The sequence below is a fragment of the Rhipicephalus sanguineus genome, chromosome 9 (assembly GCF_013339695.2).
Source record: "Rhipicephalus sanguineus isolate Rsan-2018 chromosome 9, BIME_Rsan_1.4, whole genome shotgun sequence".
NCBI classification, from domain to species: domain Eukaryota; kingdom Metazoa; phylum Arthropoda; class Arachnida; order Ixodida; family Ixodidae; genus Rhipicephalus; species Rhipicephalus sanguineus.
In genome coordinates, this window is record NC_051184.2 from 94,087,293 (window position 1) to 94,109,067 (window position 21,775).

General features: G+C 48.8%; 1 protein-coding gene across 1 annotated transcript in view; it reads left to right on the forward strand.

Annotated features, from left to right (window-relative positions):
- The first annotated feature begins 13,115 nt into the window (after positions 1-13,115).
- The window catches only part of LOC119406028 (uncharacterized), a 111,627-nt gene continuing 102,967 nt past the window's right edge, over positions 13,116-21,775 (forward strand). Inside the window, exon 1 of the mRNA XM_037672873.2 lies at positions 13,116-13,741. Coding sequence (XP_037528801.1) covers positions 13,663-13,741 — 79 coding nt within the window. The 5' untranslated portion in view covers positions 13,116-13,662. The remainder of the gene's footprint in view (positions 13,742-21,775) is intronic.

A 21,775-nucleotide genomic window follows, 5' to 3' on the forward strand; every position in this document is an offset into this window, starting at 1 on the left:
TCTTCCACCTTCCCAACGTGTAGCTTCAATTATAGCTTCTACATTTGTGGGCGTGCATGCTATCCCCCCTGTAAAGTCCTTTGGGCCACATGGCGCACGCACGTCTCGCCGATTAATCACAGTTAGCTTTAACAGCCGCCGCGCGAGAGGTGGCGCTGTGCTCGCGCGAGATAAGTAAAGACGGTTAGAGTGTTGGTGGCAGAAAATTAGAGAGAAAGGACAAAAATAAATATTGGGAAAAAAAAATAAGGACATTCTGCCGTAAAGGGCAGAGAACGGAGCTGAAAACTTTAAGTTTTTTTTTCCGGAGTAAGATAGTTTTAATTGAAGTAAAGACACTAGGCCAATACTTAGAAAAAGAAGAGTAAAGGGTTTGTTTTTGTTTTTTGTTTTCGAGCCTGGTGGCACACTTGTCACCGCCCCGTTATAAAGGGGACGCTCATAGCATCCATCTATTCCATCAATCATCATAGGGTTAGCGCGGTGTAGCGCGGTGGTGCCAGCAGCGCCGCCTGGCGGGAGAGAGGTTAGGCCGGCGCACAGAGAACCGCAGCGAGTCTCCCTGGGGTTCGGCAGCGTGCGTGGACGCACGGCTCTCGGCGAGGCCCGTGGGTACGATTCCGCGGGTTGGGACCACGGGCCCTCGTGGTGAGTCGAACGTCGGCGACGCTGCATTCGCGGTACATTGCATGTATTATGTCGTACTGTATGTGTTATGTTGTCTGTGTGTCTGTGGCATTATGTATCTAGTTATTGAGCCTGGTACTAGTTAGGTATTAGGTTCGGCTGGCGAGCTCTCCATTGTAAAGGCAGTCAATAAATGTACAAGTGTTCGTTTGTTCGGCCGACGGCGTGGCTGTGTCCGTATGTTTCGAGAGCGGCGCTCTTCTTCAGGCCCCACACATTTTAACAGTTCAGATCAGATCAAAGAACTTTATTAAGTGCCCTGCAAATTGGCGGCACGGTCCCGGACCCCGCCTAGGCTTCGGCCAAGGTGATCGCAATAAAATGTTACGGCCCACGGCTGAAGATGCGCATACTAAAAGTGTAGCTTCTTCGAACATTCTTTCGAGCATGCAAAAATATTTTATTCTTGATTCCTGGGCGTCGCCATCTTGGGCTGTTAATCGAATATCTTCTCAGTTTCCTACATCGTTACGATGGATTAACGAGGTCGCGAAACGACGAATGCACCAGCGCAGCCGTTTTACATGCGTATGAGTGGTATGAGTACGCCGTAGCGTTGTTCGTTTAGTTGTTACTGATACAAAACGGCAAGGTTGGCAGATCCATAAATAGCCTGAAACAATGAACAACCGCCGGCATCACCCGCTTGGTGGTCTAGGGGTTATGGTGCTCGGCTGCTGTCCCGACTGTCACCGGTTCGATCCCCCGCTGCGGCGGTCGCATTCGACGGAGGTGGAATGCCAGAGGCCCGCGTACTTAGATTTATGTGCGCGTTAAGAGACGAGATGGTCAGAATTTCCGGAGCTCCTCCACTACGGCGTCCCTCGCAATCATATCGTGGTTTTGGGACGACAAAAATCCAACAATTATTATAACCGGAGGCCGCAGCGGTGGTAGCGGTTGCGCAATGTTCTTCCATCGTGCGGCCCTCAGCAACCACTTAGACTATAACCGTTGCTTTTCCTTTAATTTTTTTTCTTTTGACCACGCCTGCCCGGCTATCATTCTTCTCGTGTTTATCACGTGCACCCTTTGCTTGCACGCACGTTGACGTTAACGCTGTACGGCGACATTTCCTCGTTTGTAGTCGCGCGTGTTCTCACCGCGCGCACGGAGGCACGTGGCCTTGGCGACATTGAAATGGTCCATTGTCTGGGACAAGCAAACTATATGTACGACCTCGTTTGAGTCAGCAAGCTGCCTCTTGGCCGCGACAGCTCGCTTCGCTTCGGGCGGAGCGCAGAAGCCGGTTGGTCGCGAAGATTCAAGTGCACAAGTTCCAATCCTTTACTAATTATTAAGGCGAAAGCCTTAGGTGGCTCATTGCTCGGCACCTTGAGCGAAATACGGCAGGCGAATGAAGTGGTACAAAAAAAAACCATGTGACCTACGCCCCTGCTGTTTACGCCACGTTGTGACGTCGTAATGACGTCAGCGATCGCATAACTTAGTGACGTAATCGGGATGTAGCATGGTCACTGCTTCCCATGACGTCCCATGGCATCATCGCTCAGTCATAGGGTTTCCTACGATATTCACCAGAGGGAACTGTGGCGCTGCGATCGTTCAGCCACCATGGGAATGGTGGTTAGTGTACATGGATCATGGCCTCCGAGATGGCGGCCGCGCCCGCCATCTCGGAGGCCGTGATCTCGGAGGGCGGGCCACCATCTCGGAGGGCGGGCGCGCCCTCCGAGATGGCGCGCCCGTCATCTCGGAGGCCATGCACGGATTTGCCTAGTCATCGTGCCCGCCGCTTCGAATGCATCTGCGGATTTGTCCATTGTCAAGTTTCGGCTTTTGTTTCGGATAAAAGAATGGCTCTTTGAGAACTTCGTGGGCTGATTTGAGTTGATCAGCCTACAGAGGCCAAGATGGTGAAGTATAGGACTACTGAACTTTTGCTGCGGCTTCGTCTTGCGATAAAGCGACTGCAGGCCACACGGACTCAAAAGAACGAAGCTTAGGCGAACTTATGTACCACCCATCATTACCATGCTGGCTGAAGCGCCATGTGTTTGCAGCTCCCGTAGACAACACCGCCAGACTTCTCCCTAATGTACTATTATAAAACTGTATGGGCCAAAGATGCGCCGATCCCGGAGGTCGTGGGACACCACGTGAGTTGCAAAGTTTCTGGTGGGAAGGAACAATGCAATCGATTGGGAACGTTGAGGTAATTTAATGCGTGTCTCCCACACTGCGGCTGGCTATGTATTCAAAGAAGCCTGCATGGTCACCCGGTTGTGTAAATGAATGCGTTACCAAGGGTGCCGCGGGCTTTCGCCTTCAAGTGTTGCAGAGCGTAATATGATGCCGAACTACTTTGACGAATTTTTAGTAAGTATATTGCACTGCGCGGAACTTCATTTCGGTTCTTTTAATCCACCTTAACGGCCCGAAGCCATTGCATAAGCCAGGGGAAGCACTAACATGATGCTTTTAGTTGCTAAAAAATTTAGCGCCTAAAAGCGAGCTATCTTATTTCGTATTGAGAATGGCGTGTATACTACGCGAAATTCGATAACTATTACTGGGAATAGTTATGCATTTGAACAAGTATAATGTACTGCGCTAAAGTGAACGCGGGCGGACGGAACTATAGAGATACGACTTCGTCATATCGATCTGCTCACGCGTTGTTCAATATATAAATTCTGGATTTTTATGTGCCGAAAGCACGATGTGATTACGAGGCAAGCCGTAACTCGATACTCCGGATCGATTTCAACTACCGCCGTTTCTTTAACATGCACCTTAAATCTAAGGAGACGGGTGTCCTTTGCTTTTAGCCCCCATCGTATTGCGAACCCGCATCATTCGGGTCAGCAGCCAAGCAGCGTAACCACTGTACACCACGCCCGCCGCGGTGGTCCAGTGGTTACGGTGCTCGACTGGTGACCCGAAGGTCGCGGGATCAAATCCGGGCCGCGGCGGCCGCATTTCGATGGAGGCGAAATGCTAGAGGCCCTTGTACTTATAGATTCAGGTGCCCGTTAAAGAACCCCAAGTGGTAGAAATTTCCGGAGCCCTCCACTACGGCGTGCCTCATAATCATATCGTGGTTTTGGGACGTAAAACCCCCCAACAATTATTATTATTACACTACAGGGTGCCCAAGGAAAAAGAAAAAGAAAGAAGAAGGAGAAGTCATAGCAGGAAACGGTGGCAATAAAATAAGTGCGCTATCTTTTTCGTTAAGAGGATCCCGTGATCTTCCGCGTATAACGACCAGCGACAAAGAAACCGTTTCCTTAGACAATGTGCCGGAGGAGCAGTACACCATCGGGACGGGCGTCGCCTGCAGCGATACCTGCGCGTTCCTCTTCACCGCTCGACTATGCACCTTCCGATACATTAAACACAGCGTATGGCCTCTCCTTCCTCAACGTCGTTTTCGTCTCCACGCTTGGCTAGCCCGATGGAACAGGGTAGTGGACAGGCCAAATTAATTTTTTTTCCACCGCGAGACCAACCAACCGCGGCCTATCGCGTTCTCCTATCGCGTATCAGTGTCGAAAACGACGCCGCTGGCGTATAGGTAGGGGCCGGTATTCGACGTGATGTGAAGAAGGGGTGGATGGGGAGTAAAACAGCCCGGAACACTTTTATGCAACCGCAAGAAACACGCACGCACGCACGCACACACACACGCGCACACACACACACACACACACACACACACACACACACACACACACACACACACACACACACACACACACACACAACGTTCAAGTTGGCTGCACTTAGGCATATAGGCACGCTGTTCGCAAGAGTGAAGTTTATTCCTTTTATGTTGCTGCTTGTTGCGTGCTGCAGGCTGTAATACTGCCAGATCTGTAGACGCTAACCTACGTCGCCAGTCCAAAGGACGTTTCGGCGAGATCCGGAACAATGCTGCCACCGCCGTTATAACTTCCTTCTCGCTTCGAGTCCAGCGGCCCCGTGCCGGGCTAGATAACAATTAAACTCGGAACGTTCTGCATGGCTGAAGGTGCGCCGGCGGTCGGCGCTGCATGGGTGTAGATAGGCGCATGCGCCTATATCATCCTTGATCCGGTGTTGTCTGCTACTGGAAGATCTTCGTCGTTCGCAGCAACAGGAAATATCTCAACGGGCATCATAACAACCGGGACACGAGTATAACGAGGAAAGAGATTTCGTAACAAGTTGAGACACCCCCAACCCCTCACAAAAAAAAAAGAAAAAGAAAGACGGCGGTGATCGTTTAGAGCGACAGAAAGCTGAGTCGGTTGCGATTCATCATTAGAGAAGGAAAAAAAGGTGCAGACGTAGACGCAGGCGAAAATAAAACAGATGACACAGGTGCCGTCTATCAGCTGAAAAAGGACGCAGTGAACATGGGCGGGAAGGGGCGTGAGCACAACACCTATCTGCGCATGCTCAAGTCAAGTACCGCGCTATTGCTGCCTTGTTCAGCTTCTCCTGCGTTCGTGTCCCCACGCCTTGCCATCTTTAAAGGTGCGATTGTGTCGATGGAATAATGTCTGTATCTCGTATTCAAAGGAAGCAGGGGTAAAGTTTGAAGCGACGAGCCTTCAAGCGGTGGAGGACGGGGGCTGCTTGAATGGAGGAAAGTACAAGTCCAGACGAATCTATACGTGACCCGCATATGTCGCCATCGTATGACGTCACGTGCATGCGCGCGGTCGCATCGAGGAGGCACACGGCCGACATGCTGGTTTCGCGCACGCACTAGGGAATAAGTAGGACCGGGCACGAAATTCGAGTCGAGAAGAAAGCCCAACGCGGCCGTCGCACCCTATAACGTGATCACGTCGCGGAGCTTACGGCACCTTCCACCATAAAGACACTATATATACGAATCTATACCACAGCGCGCAAATAAATTTCGATGTGTCATATAGTCTCCGTTCCAACGTTTTTGGTTTCGTTTTTCTGCAGTTTCGGCAGTTAAACGACGTAAAGAAACCACGACGTGATTTCGACGCATTCGGGCTCCGGATCACCTCTCACCACCTCGGGTTCTTCAAGGTGCACCTGAGTTTAAGTTACACGAGCGTTCTTGCGTATAGTGCCCCTATTGATTTACGCGACCCCCGCGGACTGCATGCCGTCAAACCCGCGAGTACAGCAGCGCGTTGCCGTAGCCCCTAATTAAGCCACTACGGCGAGTCCACTCGACTGTCTGTTTGTCCTTCGTCTATTAGTTTTGTTTGTTTGTTTTTTTACACAAAGGGTGAGACAGATGAGCGCAGTGCTGCGGCTCGCCGCCATATTCGCTTTATCAGCCTGAGAAAACTGCAGATATGGCCCGTCGCTGAGCCAACAGGTTCATGGGGGATCGCGCAAGTTTCGCACGCAGGTATATAATAAGCTAATACCACTCGCTGCGCGAAGTCTTCGCACATCCGGAACAACTCTGGAAGAAAAACGCAGCAGAGCGCACGGAGAAGCCTCCCGGGAAAATTCCGTGTACTTTAATTGCTCGAAAGGATGCACCACGTCTCGGAATGCCTCTGCTTCCGAGTGAACCGTGCTGCGGTATACCCATGCAGTGCCGGATTAAGACAATTCGGGGCCCGAGCCTAACTATCTATCTTGGGCCTTAGCACTTATTATTATTTTTATTATTAATATTATAATTATTATTAGTAGTAGTAGTAATATCTGGGGTTTAACGTCCCCAAACCACGATATGATTTTGAGAGACGCCGTAGTGGAGGGCTCCGGAAATTTCGACCACCTGGGGTTCTTTAACGGGCACCTAAATCTAGGTACACGGGCCTCAAACATTTTCGCCTCCATCGAAAATGCTGCCACTGGGGCCGGGATTCGATCCCGCGACCTTCGGGTCAGCAATCGAGCGCCATAACCACTAGACCACTGTGTTTGTAAATTTCAACCTTGTGACATGCGTGCTGCAAATAAACATGATTTATATTCCAGTTTTGTACATTATTGTAAATTCGCCGAACCCCACCCCCGATTTGTCGGCCGGCCCCCAGAGTGTTGACTTCATGCAATGCGGCCCTCTGCCTCAAAAGGTTGCCGACCCCTGTGCTAAGCTATATACCACGGCGGGTAACTGATTAATATTCAAGAATTTTCGCACCGAGCGAAATTCAGGAAATTAGTCTCCTTTGCTTCATACAATAGCCAACAACATCCATTGAGTAAGTACCTGCTACAGTGCATCGACTAATTTCAAAACTGTCCATAAAATTTGTAGGTTCACTGTGTATAAGTCTCTACAGTGCTAAACTCGAAGAATTTGGTTGCAGGTCACGTTCTGCTCGCAAGTATGCGCTGAAGGGCGCATACGCGACAGCAGGCGCATAACGCAATCGAAGTGCAGGCGCCTTTATGCGCCGATAGCGAAGATCAATGGGGTCGCAACCTTCGGATTGTAGATCGATCGGGCAATCTTAGTCAACAACAGCCGTATCACGTTTACAGTGACGCCTGTATTGTCATATACCTATCCACAGGGCTGTAGGGATCTGTCGCCACCCGCAATACATTTCAAGGCCCGACTCTGGACCCTGAAAATGGACGACGTTTCTCTTCGTCAAATGACACAGAAGTTTTTGTAACCAAGCCCGTGGCAAAGTATACGCCGTGATGGACGCCATGGCAGAATGGCAGTCACTCATGTTATAAATGCGAAAGAATCTGCGCCTTATTTTCTCATTATGTGCCGCGGTCAGATTGTTTCGGCCACAAATTAGTTTCTGGAGGTGTCATTCCCAATAATAATAATAATTGTTGGGGTTTATCACCCCAGAACCACGACATGATTATGAGGGACGCCGTAGTGGAGGGCTCCGGAAATTTCGACCACCTATGGTTCTTTAACGTGCACCTAAGTCTAAGTACACGGGCCGCAAGCATTTTCGCCTCCATCGAAAATGCGGCCGCGCGGCAGGGATTCGATCCCGTGACCTTCGGTTCAGCAGTCAAGCACCGTAACCAAGAGACCAGCGTAACGGGTAAACCAGTACAGGGCCTTCCACAACTAAGGTGAACACCTCATAGAAGTTGATGTGTAATACATAATTCGGAAAAAAATATCTATTGTGTTTATTGACACCATAATCAGGCGTTACATAATTAACGGACACTTCCCTCGTGAATTAGAATAAACGTTCTAGTTTTACCTTCTTCAGTGATGGAAGCAGCATTTTGCTTTTTGGAGCACATTCTGGAGCAGAAAAAATGCTAGTTTGGAGCAGCTATTGGCATTTTTGGGGCAGATGGCAAAATATTCCGAACTACTGGAGTTTAAAGCATTATTTAAGCATCTCATAAGTATTAATACTTATTATTAAACATATTGCACATACAGTTATCACTGCAAATAGCAACAAACAAATAATTAAGTAGATGGGTGGCTACTGAACACTAAGTTAAATTTTTGGGTACTTGTGGCAGAAATTGTATAAAACCGATAAAGCTAAGCCCCAAATGATAAAAGAAACCACAATAACGTACAGCAGTTTATAATCGGTTATAGAGCAAAGCAATCTGTTATTTTCATATTTGACCAAAATAGCCTGCATTTAAAACTAAAGAAAAAAACAAGAAACTAAGTGCGGATAGGTTGAAAAAACAGCCTTGCCATTTCTTGTGGCAAAAATGAGGCCGGACCTGACAAAGTGATAAATGTGGCCATGCCACTACTTGTGGCATTGTCGATATGCTAGTATGGAGCAAGTATAGAAACTCCATACTATACACAAATTTCACAAGGAGGCTGCCATTTTTAAAGCACTCCACCGCCGCGGCGCCGTCTATCGTCTGCGACGTTTCGCCGCCCTTCCGGTGTGTGGGGTTCCGCGGTGTATGCAGCGTATGCGCACGGTTCACAAGGTATTGCTGTTCTTCGCGGTACACGGGCAAAACAGGGCAACGCTTTTCGAGTGTAAAGGCGCTGATAAATAATCGCTAAGCTTGCAGCTTCAAAATGGCTGAAACAGCAAGCAGCGGCGGCCCACGAGACGTTCCCGCAGCAGCGCCGACGATGAGAATAATGCCAATGCAGTTCTTAAGCAGCATGTGTAAATTGGTAATTGCTTTGTATGTTTTGGTATAGCTGGCCGGGTGAGGTTCTTGGAATAATCACTATAAAAGAGCGTTAACACTTAGGACAACTGTCGAAGTATAATCGGAGAAACGTAAATGGAGACGAGCGAACACGTAGGCCATTGTCTGGCTGCGCGCTAGGTGCGCGGATTAGTGTTTATGATGGCTCCCGGGTTTCCGTGCAGTGATTATTCAAGTTCAACGTAACTCTAATCCCTAACAGACCATTTTGGTTCCGCTTGGCACGTTGCAATACAATGTTCACGGAACGACAGGAGCACAAACACCGATGCCTGTGTTTATTCGTGTCGCCGTCGTAGCTTGTGGCCTCTGATCGTTGCACAGGATAAGGAACAGAAGTACGACGGGTGAGCTCAAAGTTCGGCGTAGAAACAACGCCGATGATAAAATAAAAATAAGCCTGCTGCACATCTGGAAGCGTGGCATGGCGTGAGTTCGCTTCGGCGTAAGCCGCCGCCACTAGCGATACGCCGAAAGGGCGCTCGTTTTTGGTAACATTACTGTCAATTTGTTTTCTGGCGAGTATTTCAGAAGCATTACGACAAGCGCACGTGTCCAGGTAACGACCTGGCTTTAACGAACGTGGGCCGATTATACACGACACCCAGACTGCCGCGCGACAAAAAAAAGTGCGGTAGTCATAACGCTACCCCAGTTATCGTCACAAAATTGACAAGTCGAGAAAGAACGTGCTCTCGACGAAACGTTAGAAACGCGTACCTACGCCAAAGAACACATGTCATGCAGGCCTTTCTGTCATGTAGATTGAAAAGTGCCCATTCAATAATCTCGAAATTGCACGCACTAAGATGAAACATTTTCTAGCCGCAGCCATTGTAAATCATGTGCTGTAGCATAGAAATCAGAGAGGTTCATGAGAACAACTCTTGGCCAAACATTTTGTGTATTAATCGTCAGCCTTGACATTGGTTCTCTTTGATGCAGATGATAAAGTGTACCAGCACCCAAGCACAATCACAAGTTGGTGTGGTGACTTGGAGAAATGGCCATAAGTGCAGACACCCCATATAATAATATACTATTTGTCGGAGAAGGCGTGCGACCTGGAGAAGCGAAGTCATTTAAAAACATAGTGCACTTCGCATGCCTTGGCTGCCAGTCTTTCAGGCTTCCGTAGCTGTTGCCGCAGCCAAACACAGCGCAGTGGGTAGCTTGTCGACCTGTTCTCGTCCGACATTTCGATTTGCGGCAGCACAATTGTTTCAGCGCGTCGAAAAATGGAAATACGCTGACCTCTCACGCCCCACGCAGTGCAAAACTCGGGAATCCGCACACACCAGCGGCAGCGGTCGGCCGAGGTGGAGAGAGAGAAAGCGGTGAAAATACACCGGTTCGAGGCTACGCTCCTCCTCTCCGTGAAAACGGTCTATAGCATACTACCGACATCCTATACTCGCGGACTTTTCTTGGCAGTCAAGGAAAGGCTACGGGGGCGGAGCTACTGCACATGTACTGCTCCCTGAGTAGTCCGATTTGCCACGCGTTTCGAATTTAGTTTCCGTTTGTGAACCATCCGTATCTCCTGTGACGGCTGTTCCGATTATCCGAGCGGCCATGGTCGAATAATAACATCGCATACTATTTGCTTCGTCTGCTTAGACAGCCATTTTGTTAGTGAAATTCGTCACAAGCTCCTTTGGCGAGTCATTGGAAAAGCTAGAGGGCGACAAGTGCTCACCTGAAGACAAAGACACTATTTTGACTGTGAGGCGCATGTAAAAGGTGCAACGTTTTCACACGTGCAAAAACATGAAATGACACTGCGTAAAGTAAAACAAATATAAATTTTTGTATCTCCTTGTTGCGTGCTGCGCCTCTTTTCAAACAATGTCCCGTAGAAAAAAGAGCAATGTTGTTGTTTTTAATTCTTACGCAGAAAACACGGACGCAATTGTGGGACTATATATTCTTCAGTGGTAGCACACGCATAGTTTGGCTCTGCAGCCTTCTCTTCACTGCCAAGAAAAGTTGTCCGCGAGTAGAGAATGATAGTAGAGAGCTTGTTTTTTGTTTCATTCAGGCTCGCTGGATGATCATGTGCTTAAATTTCATTGTTTTCAGTTTACCAGCGCCATTTCGGAGCAGGTCCGGAGCAGTTACTAACAAAAATTATAGTTTGGAGCAGCATGGAGCAGCATTTCTCTTTTGGGGCAGTTTGGAGCAATTGGAGCAGCACTTCCATCACTGCTTCTTTAATGCTGATGAGGTGTTCACGATAGATGCGTTCGACCCTGCACATTGTGCGTTCGTCGAGCACAACCTACTGGTGTCGTTATTGGCCCCAGCTTTCTGGTCCAGACTTTCATGCCGTCCGCGCAAAAGTGGGAGCAATTGAGAGCCGAGGACGCTTTTGTTGGGCTCTCCGTAGAGCGGGCCGCCAACGAACATGCAAACCAACATAACAGACAACATCATCATCAGCCTGTCTACGCCCACTGCAGGGCAAAGGCCTCTCCCATGTTCCGCCAATCAACCCGGTCCTGTGCTTTCTGCTGCCACGTTATACCTGCAAACTTCTTAATCTCATCTACCCACCTAATTTTTTGTCTCCCCCTCACGCGTTTGCCATCCCTTGGAATCCAGTCAGTTACCCTTAATGACCACCGGTTATCCTGCCGACGTGCTACGTGGCCGGCCCATATCCATTTCTTCTTCTTAATTTCAACTATGATATCCTTAACCCCCGTTTGTTCCCTGACCCACTCTGCTCTCTTCCTGTCTCTTAAGGTTACACCTATCATTTTCCTTTCCATCGCTCGCTGCGTCGTCCTCAATTTAAGTTGAACCCTCTTTGTAAGTCTCCAGGTTTCTGCTCCGTAGGTAAGTACCGGTAAGATGCAGCTGTTATATACCTTCCTCTTGAGAGATAGTGGTAGACTACCATTCATGATTTGATAGTGCTTGCCGAATGAGCCCCATCCCATCCTAATTCTTCTAGTTATTTCACTCTCATGGTTCGGCTCCGCGGTTACTACCTGTCCTAAGTAGACGTACTCCTTTACAACTTCCAGCGTCTCGCCACCTATCGCAAAGCGCTGTTCTCTGCCAAGATTGTTCCACATTACTTTAGTTTTATGCATATTAATTTTCAGACCTACTCTTCTACTTTCCGTATCCAGTTCAGTAATCATGAGCTGTAATTCGTCTCCCAACACGTCTCATAATTCGTCTCATAACAGACAACAAGTAACCGTAAACGACCGAAGAGATGAAAAAAGAAAAAAAGGCGAGGTTCCATCCAGTCGAGACAAGACAAGTCCCGAACACGCGGCAGAAACGGCAAGAACAAGCTTCTCCTTTGTCAAACGATGCCGACCACTCCATCTTTGCAAGTCGGCGCGCATACGCACATGCCCCGCCTCGCCCGAGGCAACGCCGCGCTCCTTCGTTCGCAGTACAGAATAAAGGCAAGTCGAAATGCTGCAAACCAAACGCAGCCTGCCGAAAGATGGCGTCGGGACAGCTGCAGTAGCGACGACTAGCGTACGCCGAGCTAACTACACCGGCAATGCGGCATCGTCAGTGGCAGGGGTCATAAATAAAGAGGTGCACAGAAGGGCACAATTTTGCGCCGTTGTTCTTGAGATCACGTACAACCAACTAACCGGCCTGTACCATCTAAGAAAGAAAGAAAGAAAGGAAGAAAGAAAATGCGGCATTAGAAAGGCATGGGGTGCTCTTTGTTGCTTTCCGGTTTCCGGGCCGACAAGTCCCATCTTCTGACCGAAACCAGAGACTTTTTCCTCTTCTTCATCATCGAACCTGGGCCGGTCGGTGTCGGGCCAGCCAGACAGACAAGACGCGGACCTGCCGAGGAGACCGACCACACACACAAAGGCTGCTCGCGAAGTGCGGCACACAGGGTGATGTGGAAGAAGAAGAAGGGAGGAAGCGAACGAAGAACCAAGGAGAGCGGCGGGAGCATTCGGAAGCGCAACAACAACCGAACGCACGCACAAAACTCTCTCCAGCTGGAACTTCGCGGACGCCACCGCCCCACCATGTGGGTTTTCGAGATTCCGCCTCCTCGACCCGTACGACGCGGCCTCTTCTTCCCCTTCCCCGCTTTTATCTCTTTCCTCCTCTTCTTTACTCGCGAGGAAGCGAAACAACAAACGTCGCGCTCGTGAAAAACGCGGCGGTGCACCCCCCCACCACCACAACACCCTCCAGGCCCGTTTGAGGGCCGGTCCCATCCGCAGACCAATTTCCCTTCCCCCCCCTCCCCCCTCTTCACTACCACACACTCCCCGATCCCCTCGTGTCCCCCTCTCTTATCCAGCTTGGCTGGCTTGGCTCATTCAGGCCTCCGACGTTGCCGGAGGTAGACGCGGAGGAAGGGCTGCGCTAGCCGTCAACGTTCTCGGCTACAGGCACGTGGCGTTGTTCCCGTCGTGTTCGAGGAACTCCGAAGTTTCCACGGAGGCCGAGTCGCGACGGAAGTTTGTGTGCGATTGATCAGTTGATTGATTGATCGGGTCGGTTGGTCCTTCGTCGCGTGCTGGGAGCGCAGTTGAGGAAGAAGAAGTCGTACCGGCGAACTGACGTTCTGTTTTTTCGAGCTTGTCGTCTGCTCGTACCCGTATTCGTTAGCAGACGACATCACCGTCAGGAATTTCCCCGACGAAAATCCCGTAGAAGCCGCAGCCTTGTGGACTTCGTGCGCGAGAGTTGGACGGGGATTTTTACCCGGCGGTGTGCTTTATTGTTGGCGTGGTTGCGCAGATCGTGCACGTGACACTTGTGCGGCGCTTCTCGTGTGGTGCGTCGAACAGGTGTGCCTCCTGTGCGCGTGGTTTCATGCCTCGCGCTGGTGTGCAACCGTCAGCGTCTCCTTTGACACTTCTCTGAGAGCAACGAGAGATGGCTTCTTCGACGAGAATCGCCATGCCGTCGAGATGGCTGGACATTCTTCTCACTGTCATCTTCTTCTTCCACGAAGGTGAGCTAGATTTGTTTTCTGTTGCAGCAAACTGAAACAAGAACTTTTTTGCTGTTCTTGCTCGAGTTTCGTGTCGGCTGTCTCTCGTTTTGAACAAAGCGAGCTTTAATCGTGTTTTATTGACCGTGTTTATTGACCTTTAACGTCCCTTTTAACTTTTCATTCGTTGCTCAATCAGTCCCTCCCAAATGTACGCCTATTTCCAGCGCGGAAGTCAAATCGAGTCACGTTGTTATAGTCCGGAAACTGCGCGCGATGCTGGAATCTATTCAGTTACAGAGTTCTGCCGTATAGTTAACAATCGCTAGTTTGCCTTGCTAATCTCTGGAGATGTTGACAAGTGATAATGGCGTTCCGGTATAGACAAGCGTCCTTCCAAAATGGTCAGCCAGTATCAGAGATATTTGCACAATATTTTTTTTTCAGCAAAGATAGTGAAACATTTGGGAACTTTCGAAAAAAAAAAAACTATCCGCATTTTCAAGTCACCCAGCGAGCTGACTCGGAAAAAAAAAATGTTTGGTGACAGCTTTGTTTCCGGCGTTCATATACTTTTAAACAATCATTACCAGTTTAATACAAATTCCGTGAGGCCTCTCGGAGACTTTCAGTTTGACCTGTCATGCGCCAGCTGATTAACACAAGCTATGCCTTCAAATTTGCTTACCTAAATATCGCCGCTTTGCCAGAAATGATTCACATCAAAATCTGAAGCATCGACGGGCGTACGCATAATCGCGAGAACTAATCGTAAAAAAAATATGTTGTGAAGTAATATTTTAACACTTCAAATACCGGCGCCTACAAAGACTTCGAAACATGGCATATAAAAACGGGTCAAAAGTGAAAGGCACCGGACCGTGCATGGTGGGAGCCATATGTGTCCACCTTATTTTAGACGCATCGGTTTAACCTTCCAAAACTGGCACCGTAACCCCCGGTCGACTTTTTCCTTCAGCGAAAGTTCGCTCACGCCTAGTCTGCCAATATTTGAAGCTTTCTCACATGTGTACACGGTCAGCCTTTGTCCTTTAAAACATCGCTTGGTGCGCTACACGCACCAGCGCTTTCTTCTCACTTCCTTGAGTACGTTTGGAAGAGAGCTCGTCGTACGCACGCAGGGTCCAAGAATTCGTGGGCGCATCCTCAAAGGAGAACCTTCAGGACGCGGCTTTAATTCTACAGACGTTCCAACAACAGGCTGTGCGCTTTGTTTTCCCATCTGACCCAGCGGAGTTCTTTTTTTTTTTTTCTCCTGTTTCGATTTTCTCCGCTACCTCATTTTCAGCGAGAAGGTGGAATGATGTCCACGATATCTGAAAATTTTTACGTGCTAAAGCCACCATACGATTAATTTAATTAATAGATTTAATTTCGACCACCTGAGGCTTTTCAATGTGCACCGAAACCTATGTCGATTTCGTTCGCAACGCAGCGGGCGTGGGCGGCAATCGAACCCGCGTCCTCGACCTCAGCAGCGCCACATAAATTGTACCGCTAAGCTATGTAACACAGTGTTGGTAAGCGCTCGATTTTCATTCGTTGCAATGACGCGAAGTGAATGTGCATAATTAAGCAAACGAAATATGTGCCGGTAATTGCACGTTACCTTTAATCGAGCTGTACAATCGTGAGCCATATGAGATGGAACACTGAAATTACGTTGCAAGGCCATAGCGGCTAAACGTAGTTGGCAAGTGCAAAAGTGGTGATTACACTAAGTACTCGAGTGGAATGGCATCTCTTGCAATTCGATGCGTCACATTCATGTCGGTAAATCACAAGTCATAGTTGATTAAACAAGAACTCGCGTTCCATCTCACATTCCTCAGGACTGCACAATCGATAAGGGACTCCTCGTCTTGTGCATTCGGCACCTTTGCGATGTTCAATCCCCGTATGGCCGAAACGGTTTGCCGTTCGGACCACTCAAACAAACAACGAGTCGTCTCCTCTCTCTTCCCCTCCCTCGCACCCACAGCAATCAGAGTAATTAGGCGAACGCTTGTTGAATGAAGTCACTAAAACCTTTATCATCACTCATCCCGTCATCTTCTCCTAGCGATACTTTTTTTGCGAGTCACACAACGCGGATCTGCTGATATTGCACCACAACTTTGTATTTCCTTCTCTCGTCGCTGCGAAAAAAAAATTAAAAATAATTGCAACGTCCTTGCGCGGCTTGTTTTCTGTTCCTCGACAAGCTCCCGCATACCTCGAGAGCGTATTCACCAGCTCCAATCAGCGCGGCGAGGATGACGCAACAAACGGCAGCACATTACGGGACGCGCGCGCGCGCACTATGTGAATCAAGCGCACCTGGGGGTCTGATGTGACTCACACTTCAACACCATTTCACCTTGAAAATAAAAGCGAGCGGATAAAGAGAGGGAGGAGGTGAAAAAGTGGCGGCCGGCTGGTCGACTTGACCCTTCCACTCGTTGACCCCTTCGCTCCATTCCCACCGCGTGCTCGGAATGCGTCGCGTCGCCTACCGTACGCGATTGCGTGCTCCGCCGGTGCATTTCGACACATGTTTTCGTCCGGCCTGTGGGCGGAAGCAGCTCTACTCGGTGTTGTATACAGTTAGTGGACATGGATTCTTTGCTGCGTCTCAACTTGCTTGTGATACATTCGCCTGGACTTTATACAGTGCGCCGACTAGGACTGCTACAAAGCTATAGTCCGATTAGAACGTGCGGCCGTTCGTCAGAGCGCTCGAATATATAGGCCGGAAGATTAAACGACTCGAAGCATGGCAGCGTTTGAAAAGGGGGCTTGCCTCTTTCGTAGGGACCAGGGACACATCCAGAATTCTTTTTTTTTTTTTTTGTCAGCATGAGGCGGCGTTCCGGGGAGCGTTTAAACAGCGTTGATGTATGTCAGCACGTCCGTTTACGTGTATATGTGCAGATGAAAAACTGAAAAAATTTCGGACTCCTGGCGTCCCCCTGGCTACGCCAGTGGTCAAGGAAGTAACTGCCCTCCTAAGCGGGGTTTCTAGCACAGCTCGTTCGATCTGGAAAACCTCCACAGATTGAGGGAGATGCCAAGGAAAGCATGGCAACCGGTGCATTAAGGAATAAGACAAGCTGACACCGGGTACATATTCACTCGTTTTACCACTGTTGATCAGTTCAAGTCTTCTTCTCCAAATTATCTCTTCTATCTCTCTCATTTCGTGATATTCAAGGGGTTCACGCTACAGTCTTTGCATTCTGCTCGACCGTTACCCTCTCCGCCATCTGCTTGCTTTATGCTGTTGTGCCATATTGAAAAGGCGCGCGCGCACTTGGTGTGACGCGCTTGGCGTGCCATATACATGCTTGGCACGTTCGAAAGTGCCAGGTGGCGATCTGGCAGTGAAATGTAATGCTGGGATAAGCCCTTCTCTTGTCTGCGGGTGCCAGCAACCCGGCAGCGGTCACACCGTAGTCACGTGGTTTTGCCGCGGGCCAGCTGTCGCGGCGATTAGCGGTGACCGCACCATACGTCAACGTTCGCAGTCAAGTGCCGCGCGGTCACATGTACCTCCCGTATGGCATCGTGACCGCTCGAAACGTACACAGTCGTCGCCGTACAGTTATTTTTACGGACGGACAACTTGCTCGATCGCGCCGCACACGGCCCTGCCCAACCTCTTCAGAAAAAACGTGTTCTCGACGCTGGCGTGTTAGTTCACGTCGCTGGAGAGATTTGCGCGTATTGTGTATGTCTTGCCTGGCTTTTCTTTCCTTGTTTCTCATGTCGCAACTTCTTGCCGCTGTTGCGTAAAGTTGCCGCTATTATGACGAAAAGAGAGTTCGATAAAACGCACATAGTTTCGTCTATTATCTTCAGGCTGCGTAGTGTATATAACGAACCATAAAAAAGACTATTGTGGCACAATTTTACTTCACTAATTCAGAATCGTGAAGCGAACAGACAATGAGAACGTGCGAAAAGTACGAAATTGCGTCATTCTAGCTAACTTGAATTAAGACTGGAAAAGTAAAGGAAAGAAAGCAGTGCCAGACAATAACGATTAGCCGAAGACGTGGGTTCGTATCCCACGTGCTGCATGTTGTTCATCCAATTTCTTTTTCCTATAGTTAGTGATCGTTAGTAATTCGGCTGGCGCTTTTCTTAAACACCACGATACCGACCGGACGTGCTTTCTTCGAACCATCCATTTCAATTTTTCTCAGTACATTGATGTAAAACGCGTACACACTACTACTACATCCTGTACGGTACGAGAGAGAGAGAATATCAGCAGAGATAAGGTATCTGCATTTCATTTTCATCCAGGAAATGTGGAAAAGGGGGGCTGGTTATTCATATACTTCCCAGACTGCGCTGGCGTCAATGGCTACACACTGCAGTAATTGCAACACTCGCATACCACGAATACCCCCGACGAGCATGCAAGTGAGGCGACGGAAAACCCCAATGCACACGTCACTGACGCTTGTCATCACAGCCCTCTTTAGCTTGTTAGCAATGCATTCGCTCGCTACTGGATTGCTTGCTTGCCATTGCCCGAAAGAGTCGCATTTTTCTATTCACCTGTAGAGCGGGCGACATGGCAGCGAGAAATTTGCATCTACACGGCGTACGCGTATATCGTTGGCGGCCGCCCGTAATGAGTCACTGGAGAGCTAGCTGCTCGCCACATACAGCTCACTGGGTCAGAGAGGCGAGGAGCGTCGTCGTTGGACCTTGCGCTTGCTATACACGTCAACGCATGTTGCCGGCATTCTTCTTTTCCTACATCTCGTACGCGTATACGCTTGCTTTCCTGGAATGCACGAGTAACCAAGCTAGCGAAATGATAAAAAAAAAGAAGGAAATGAATGAGTAAAGGAAAAACTGCTCAGGACGGTCGTATCAGAGAAGTTCCTGTCAGTGATGATTGTATACTCACTTATTTGCTTTGAGATATCTATAAGCTTTTTCTAGACCATGGGCCTCTGCCTGAAACGTCAAAACAGCGCGAAAAAAAAAAAAGACGATGAGTAAAGAGCGACAAACCATTGGCGTCAGTTACATGCACAAGGTAGGTGAACAGCGGTACGCTACCCTCCCCCCACGGCCATGATTTCCGGAACTGGTCCACTGGGACGAAAAGAAACACGTAGGTGTTCGTTAAAAAAAAAAAAAAGAACCCGCGTGGTCGAAATTAATACGGAGGTTCCCTCACTAAGGCATGCCTCGACGCACGTCCTGGCTCTGGCACGTAGAAAACCCAGTATTCGAGTTTAATTTCTGAGTCGGAGCTCTCAGGCCTGTTTGGCGCAATAAAGGCCGAGATATATAATGAAACGTCTCGTATAAACAACCGCGTGGTTCCGAGGTGGTAAACTTCAGAGTTCTATATTAAAGTGCTGACGCACCGTTCAGATGCGGCCGGTTTCTAGTCAGCTGCTTCCACCCAGGTGCAGAGCGAAACCGAAGAAAGAAACGTTGATTTTCTGCGCACTTGAAATTCTCTTTCCGCTGTGAGTAAAATGCGACCGCAATAGCTTTGAAACAACAGCCGATATCTTTAAACGTACGCTTAATATCTTCAAATATAGCCTTGTCTTTTTTTTTTTTTTTTGTTCTCTGTTCAATATTGCTGAAGACTACTTCACTGCTCAGCGTACGCGACTCCCCCGCCTCTTCCTTTTCTTTTTTATGCAATGACGCGTGGGTTTCTATATGTAAATCGAGGGAATTGGAGAACGCGTTTTCTGCGTGTAACGGTAGCGCGACGAAGGTTTTTTTTTTTCTTCCTCTTTCCATTCTTTTTCTCTCTTTATTTTCTCCCGTGTGGGTAGAGCACTACCTGGCAGCAGCGGCGGCTCCCAAGATTTCGTGCCCGCGTTCTTAACGAAGGCGTGACTAAACACCCGGGGAAGTTATGCCGGGAAGCACACACGCCTGGGCGTAAGGAAAAAAAAAAAAAGACTCCGGTTGGTACGCGGATTATTATAACGCGCGCAGAATTTCTACGGCTGCGTGGGAAGACCGCGGTGGCGGGTTCCGCGTTACTTTATTTTTTTATGTTTGTGTTTCTCTTCCTACCTTCCTCGTATGTTGCCGACCTGGTAGCAGAAAAAGAAGTTACGCGTCCGCGTTCCTCGCGGCGTGGGTAGCTGTAGCGCGGGGGCATTCCGTGCCACGCTCTTTCTAATGTCGACGTGTTTGTGTATGTGTGCGCGTGCGTGTGTGTGCGAGTGTGTTGAAAACATTCAATCCTAGGGGTTTTACGCGACAGATTTTCACGCCTCACTGGGGCAGTCGGGATTAACTTTGACCACCTGGAGTTCTTTATTAACGAGCACCTATATAGAAACACGGTCTGACACGTTTCTGCATTTTGTCGCCATCGAAACACGGCCGTCATGTTCTTCAGTTGAACACATGTCCTTGTGCTCAGCGGCCTTAGCAGCTTATACGCTAAGCTATCGTGGCAGGCGAGCTTAGTCGACACCGGTAGGCTAGGTCGCAGCTTTGTGGTAATATATCGCTAGTAATATTTACCATGGTACTACCGATTGCACTATCGATAGTTTGTCGATAGTAGTACTATCGATAGTCAATTTGGGAATTTGCCCCGCCACGGTGGTCTAGTGGTTATGGCGCTCGACTGCTGACCCGAAGGTCGCGGGATCGAATCCCGGCCGCGGCGGCTGCATTTTCGATGGAGGCGAAAATGTCTGAGGCCCGTGTACTTAGATTTAGGTGCACGTTAAAGAACCCCAGGTGGTCGAAATTTCCGGAGCCCTCCACTACGGCGTCTCTCATAATCATATCGTGGTTTTGGGACGTTAAACCCCAGATATTATTATATTATTTACCGATAGTTCTGCATCACTAGTCAGCAGTCGAGCACCGTGACCACTAGACTACCTCGGCGGTCAAGCATGCTGTGTATATCAGTATTCTTGTTAATTGCTTTTTTTTTTTTGCATGTGCTGTATATGAATTCGGTCACTCCTCTCTGCACAGGCATGACTTTCGCCTTCTTTCGAGGGAAGGGGTTTGGGAGCCGAAGTAGGTGTGCAATGAGGGAAGCCCGTACACAAAATAAGTCAACGTCGTGATATACATATGCATATTTCTTACTTACTCGAGGTTCATTGGAGCGGAATATGAATGTCTAAAAGAAAGTGAGCCGTAATTGAGAATGGTAAGGTATTCGGCGGGGGGGGGGGGGGGGGGGGGATCGTTCTTCTCTCGTTTTTTTTAGCTAGGGTGAACATCGAATATTGTTTATTTTCTGGAAAAAAAATACAAAACTTTCCTGCGGGAGGCAAAGACTAAAATGCTTTCTTAAAAAGCCTGACGAGGTCTTGACCTCCTGATAACTAATACAGTCTGCATGAGTAAAATATTATACACACTTACACACAAGTAACATACACATATACACATCAGTGACATATATTTTCATCAATCAGTTCGGGGGACGGCAAGCGCACCGCTGCCCCCCTCCCCCCTCCGTTCATATCTTAATCCATTGCCTCTTTGTAATGCCCTGGCGCATCGAAAGTAGGGGTAATAAATAATTAAAAATTAAATAGCGTGCGGCGTGCTAACTCCGTACCGTATGAAAAACGTACCGGATGCAACAAAAAAAAAGGGGGGGGGTGAGAGAGGGAGACGAAGAGAGAGAGGGAGATTACTAAAATACCCCATTCGGCGAGATTTGTCACCGGTCATTGGTTGGGATGGCGGCGTGACGCATGTAGCAGAGGGGCGCGTGGTTTCCCGCAAGCATCGCGTGAAAACCCGCGCGCACGCGGATATATGTCTCCAACGCATCAGGGCCGGCCCCGTCGTACTGACCGCTTCGCGCCGTTTCTTCGTTTGTCATATCGTTTACCAGGCGCCTTGAAACGTGGGTGCGCCATTGCGTTCAATAATAATAATAATAATAATAATAATAATAATAATAATAATAATAATAATAATAATAATAATAATTGACAAATGCGAGTCGTGTTCATGAACTAGTGGCACATATGTTTGAGGTTCCACTCGTAAGCAAGAAGAGGATGAACCTGC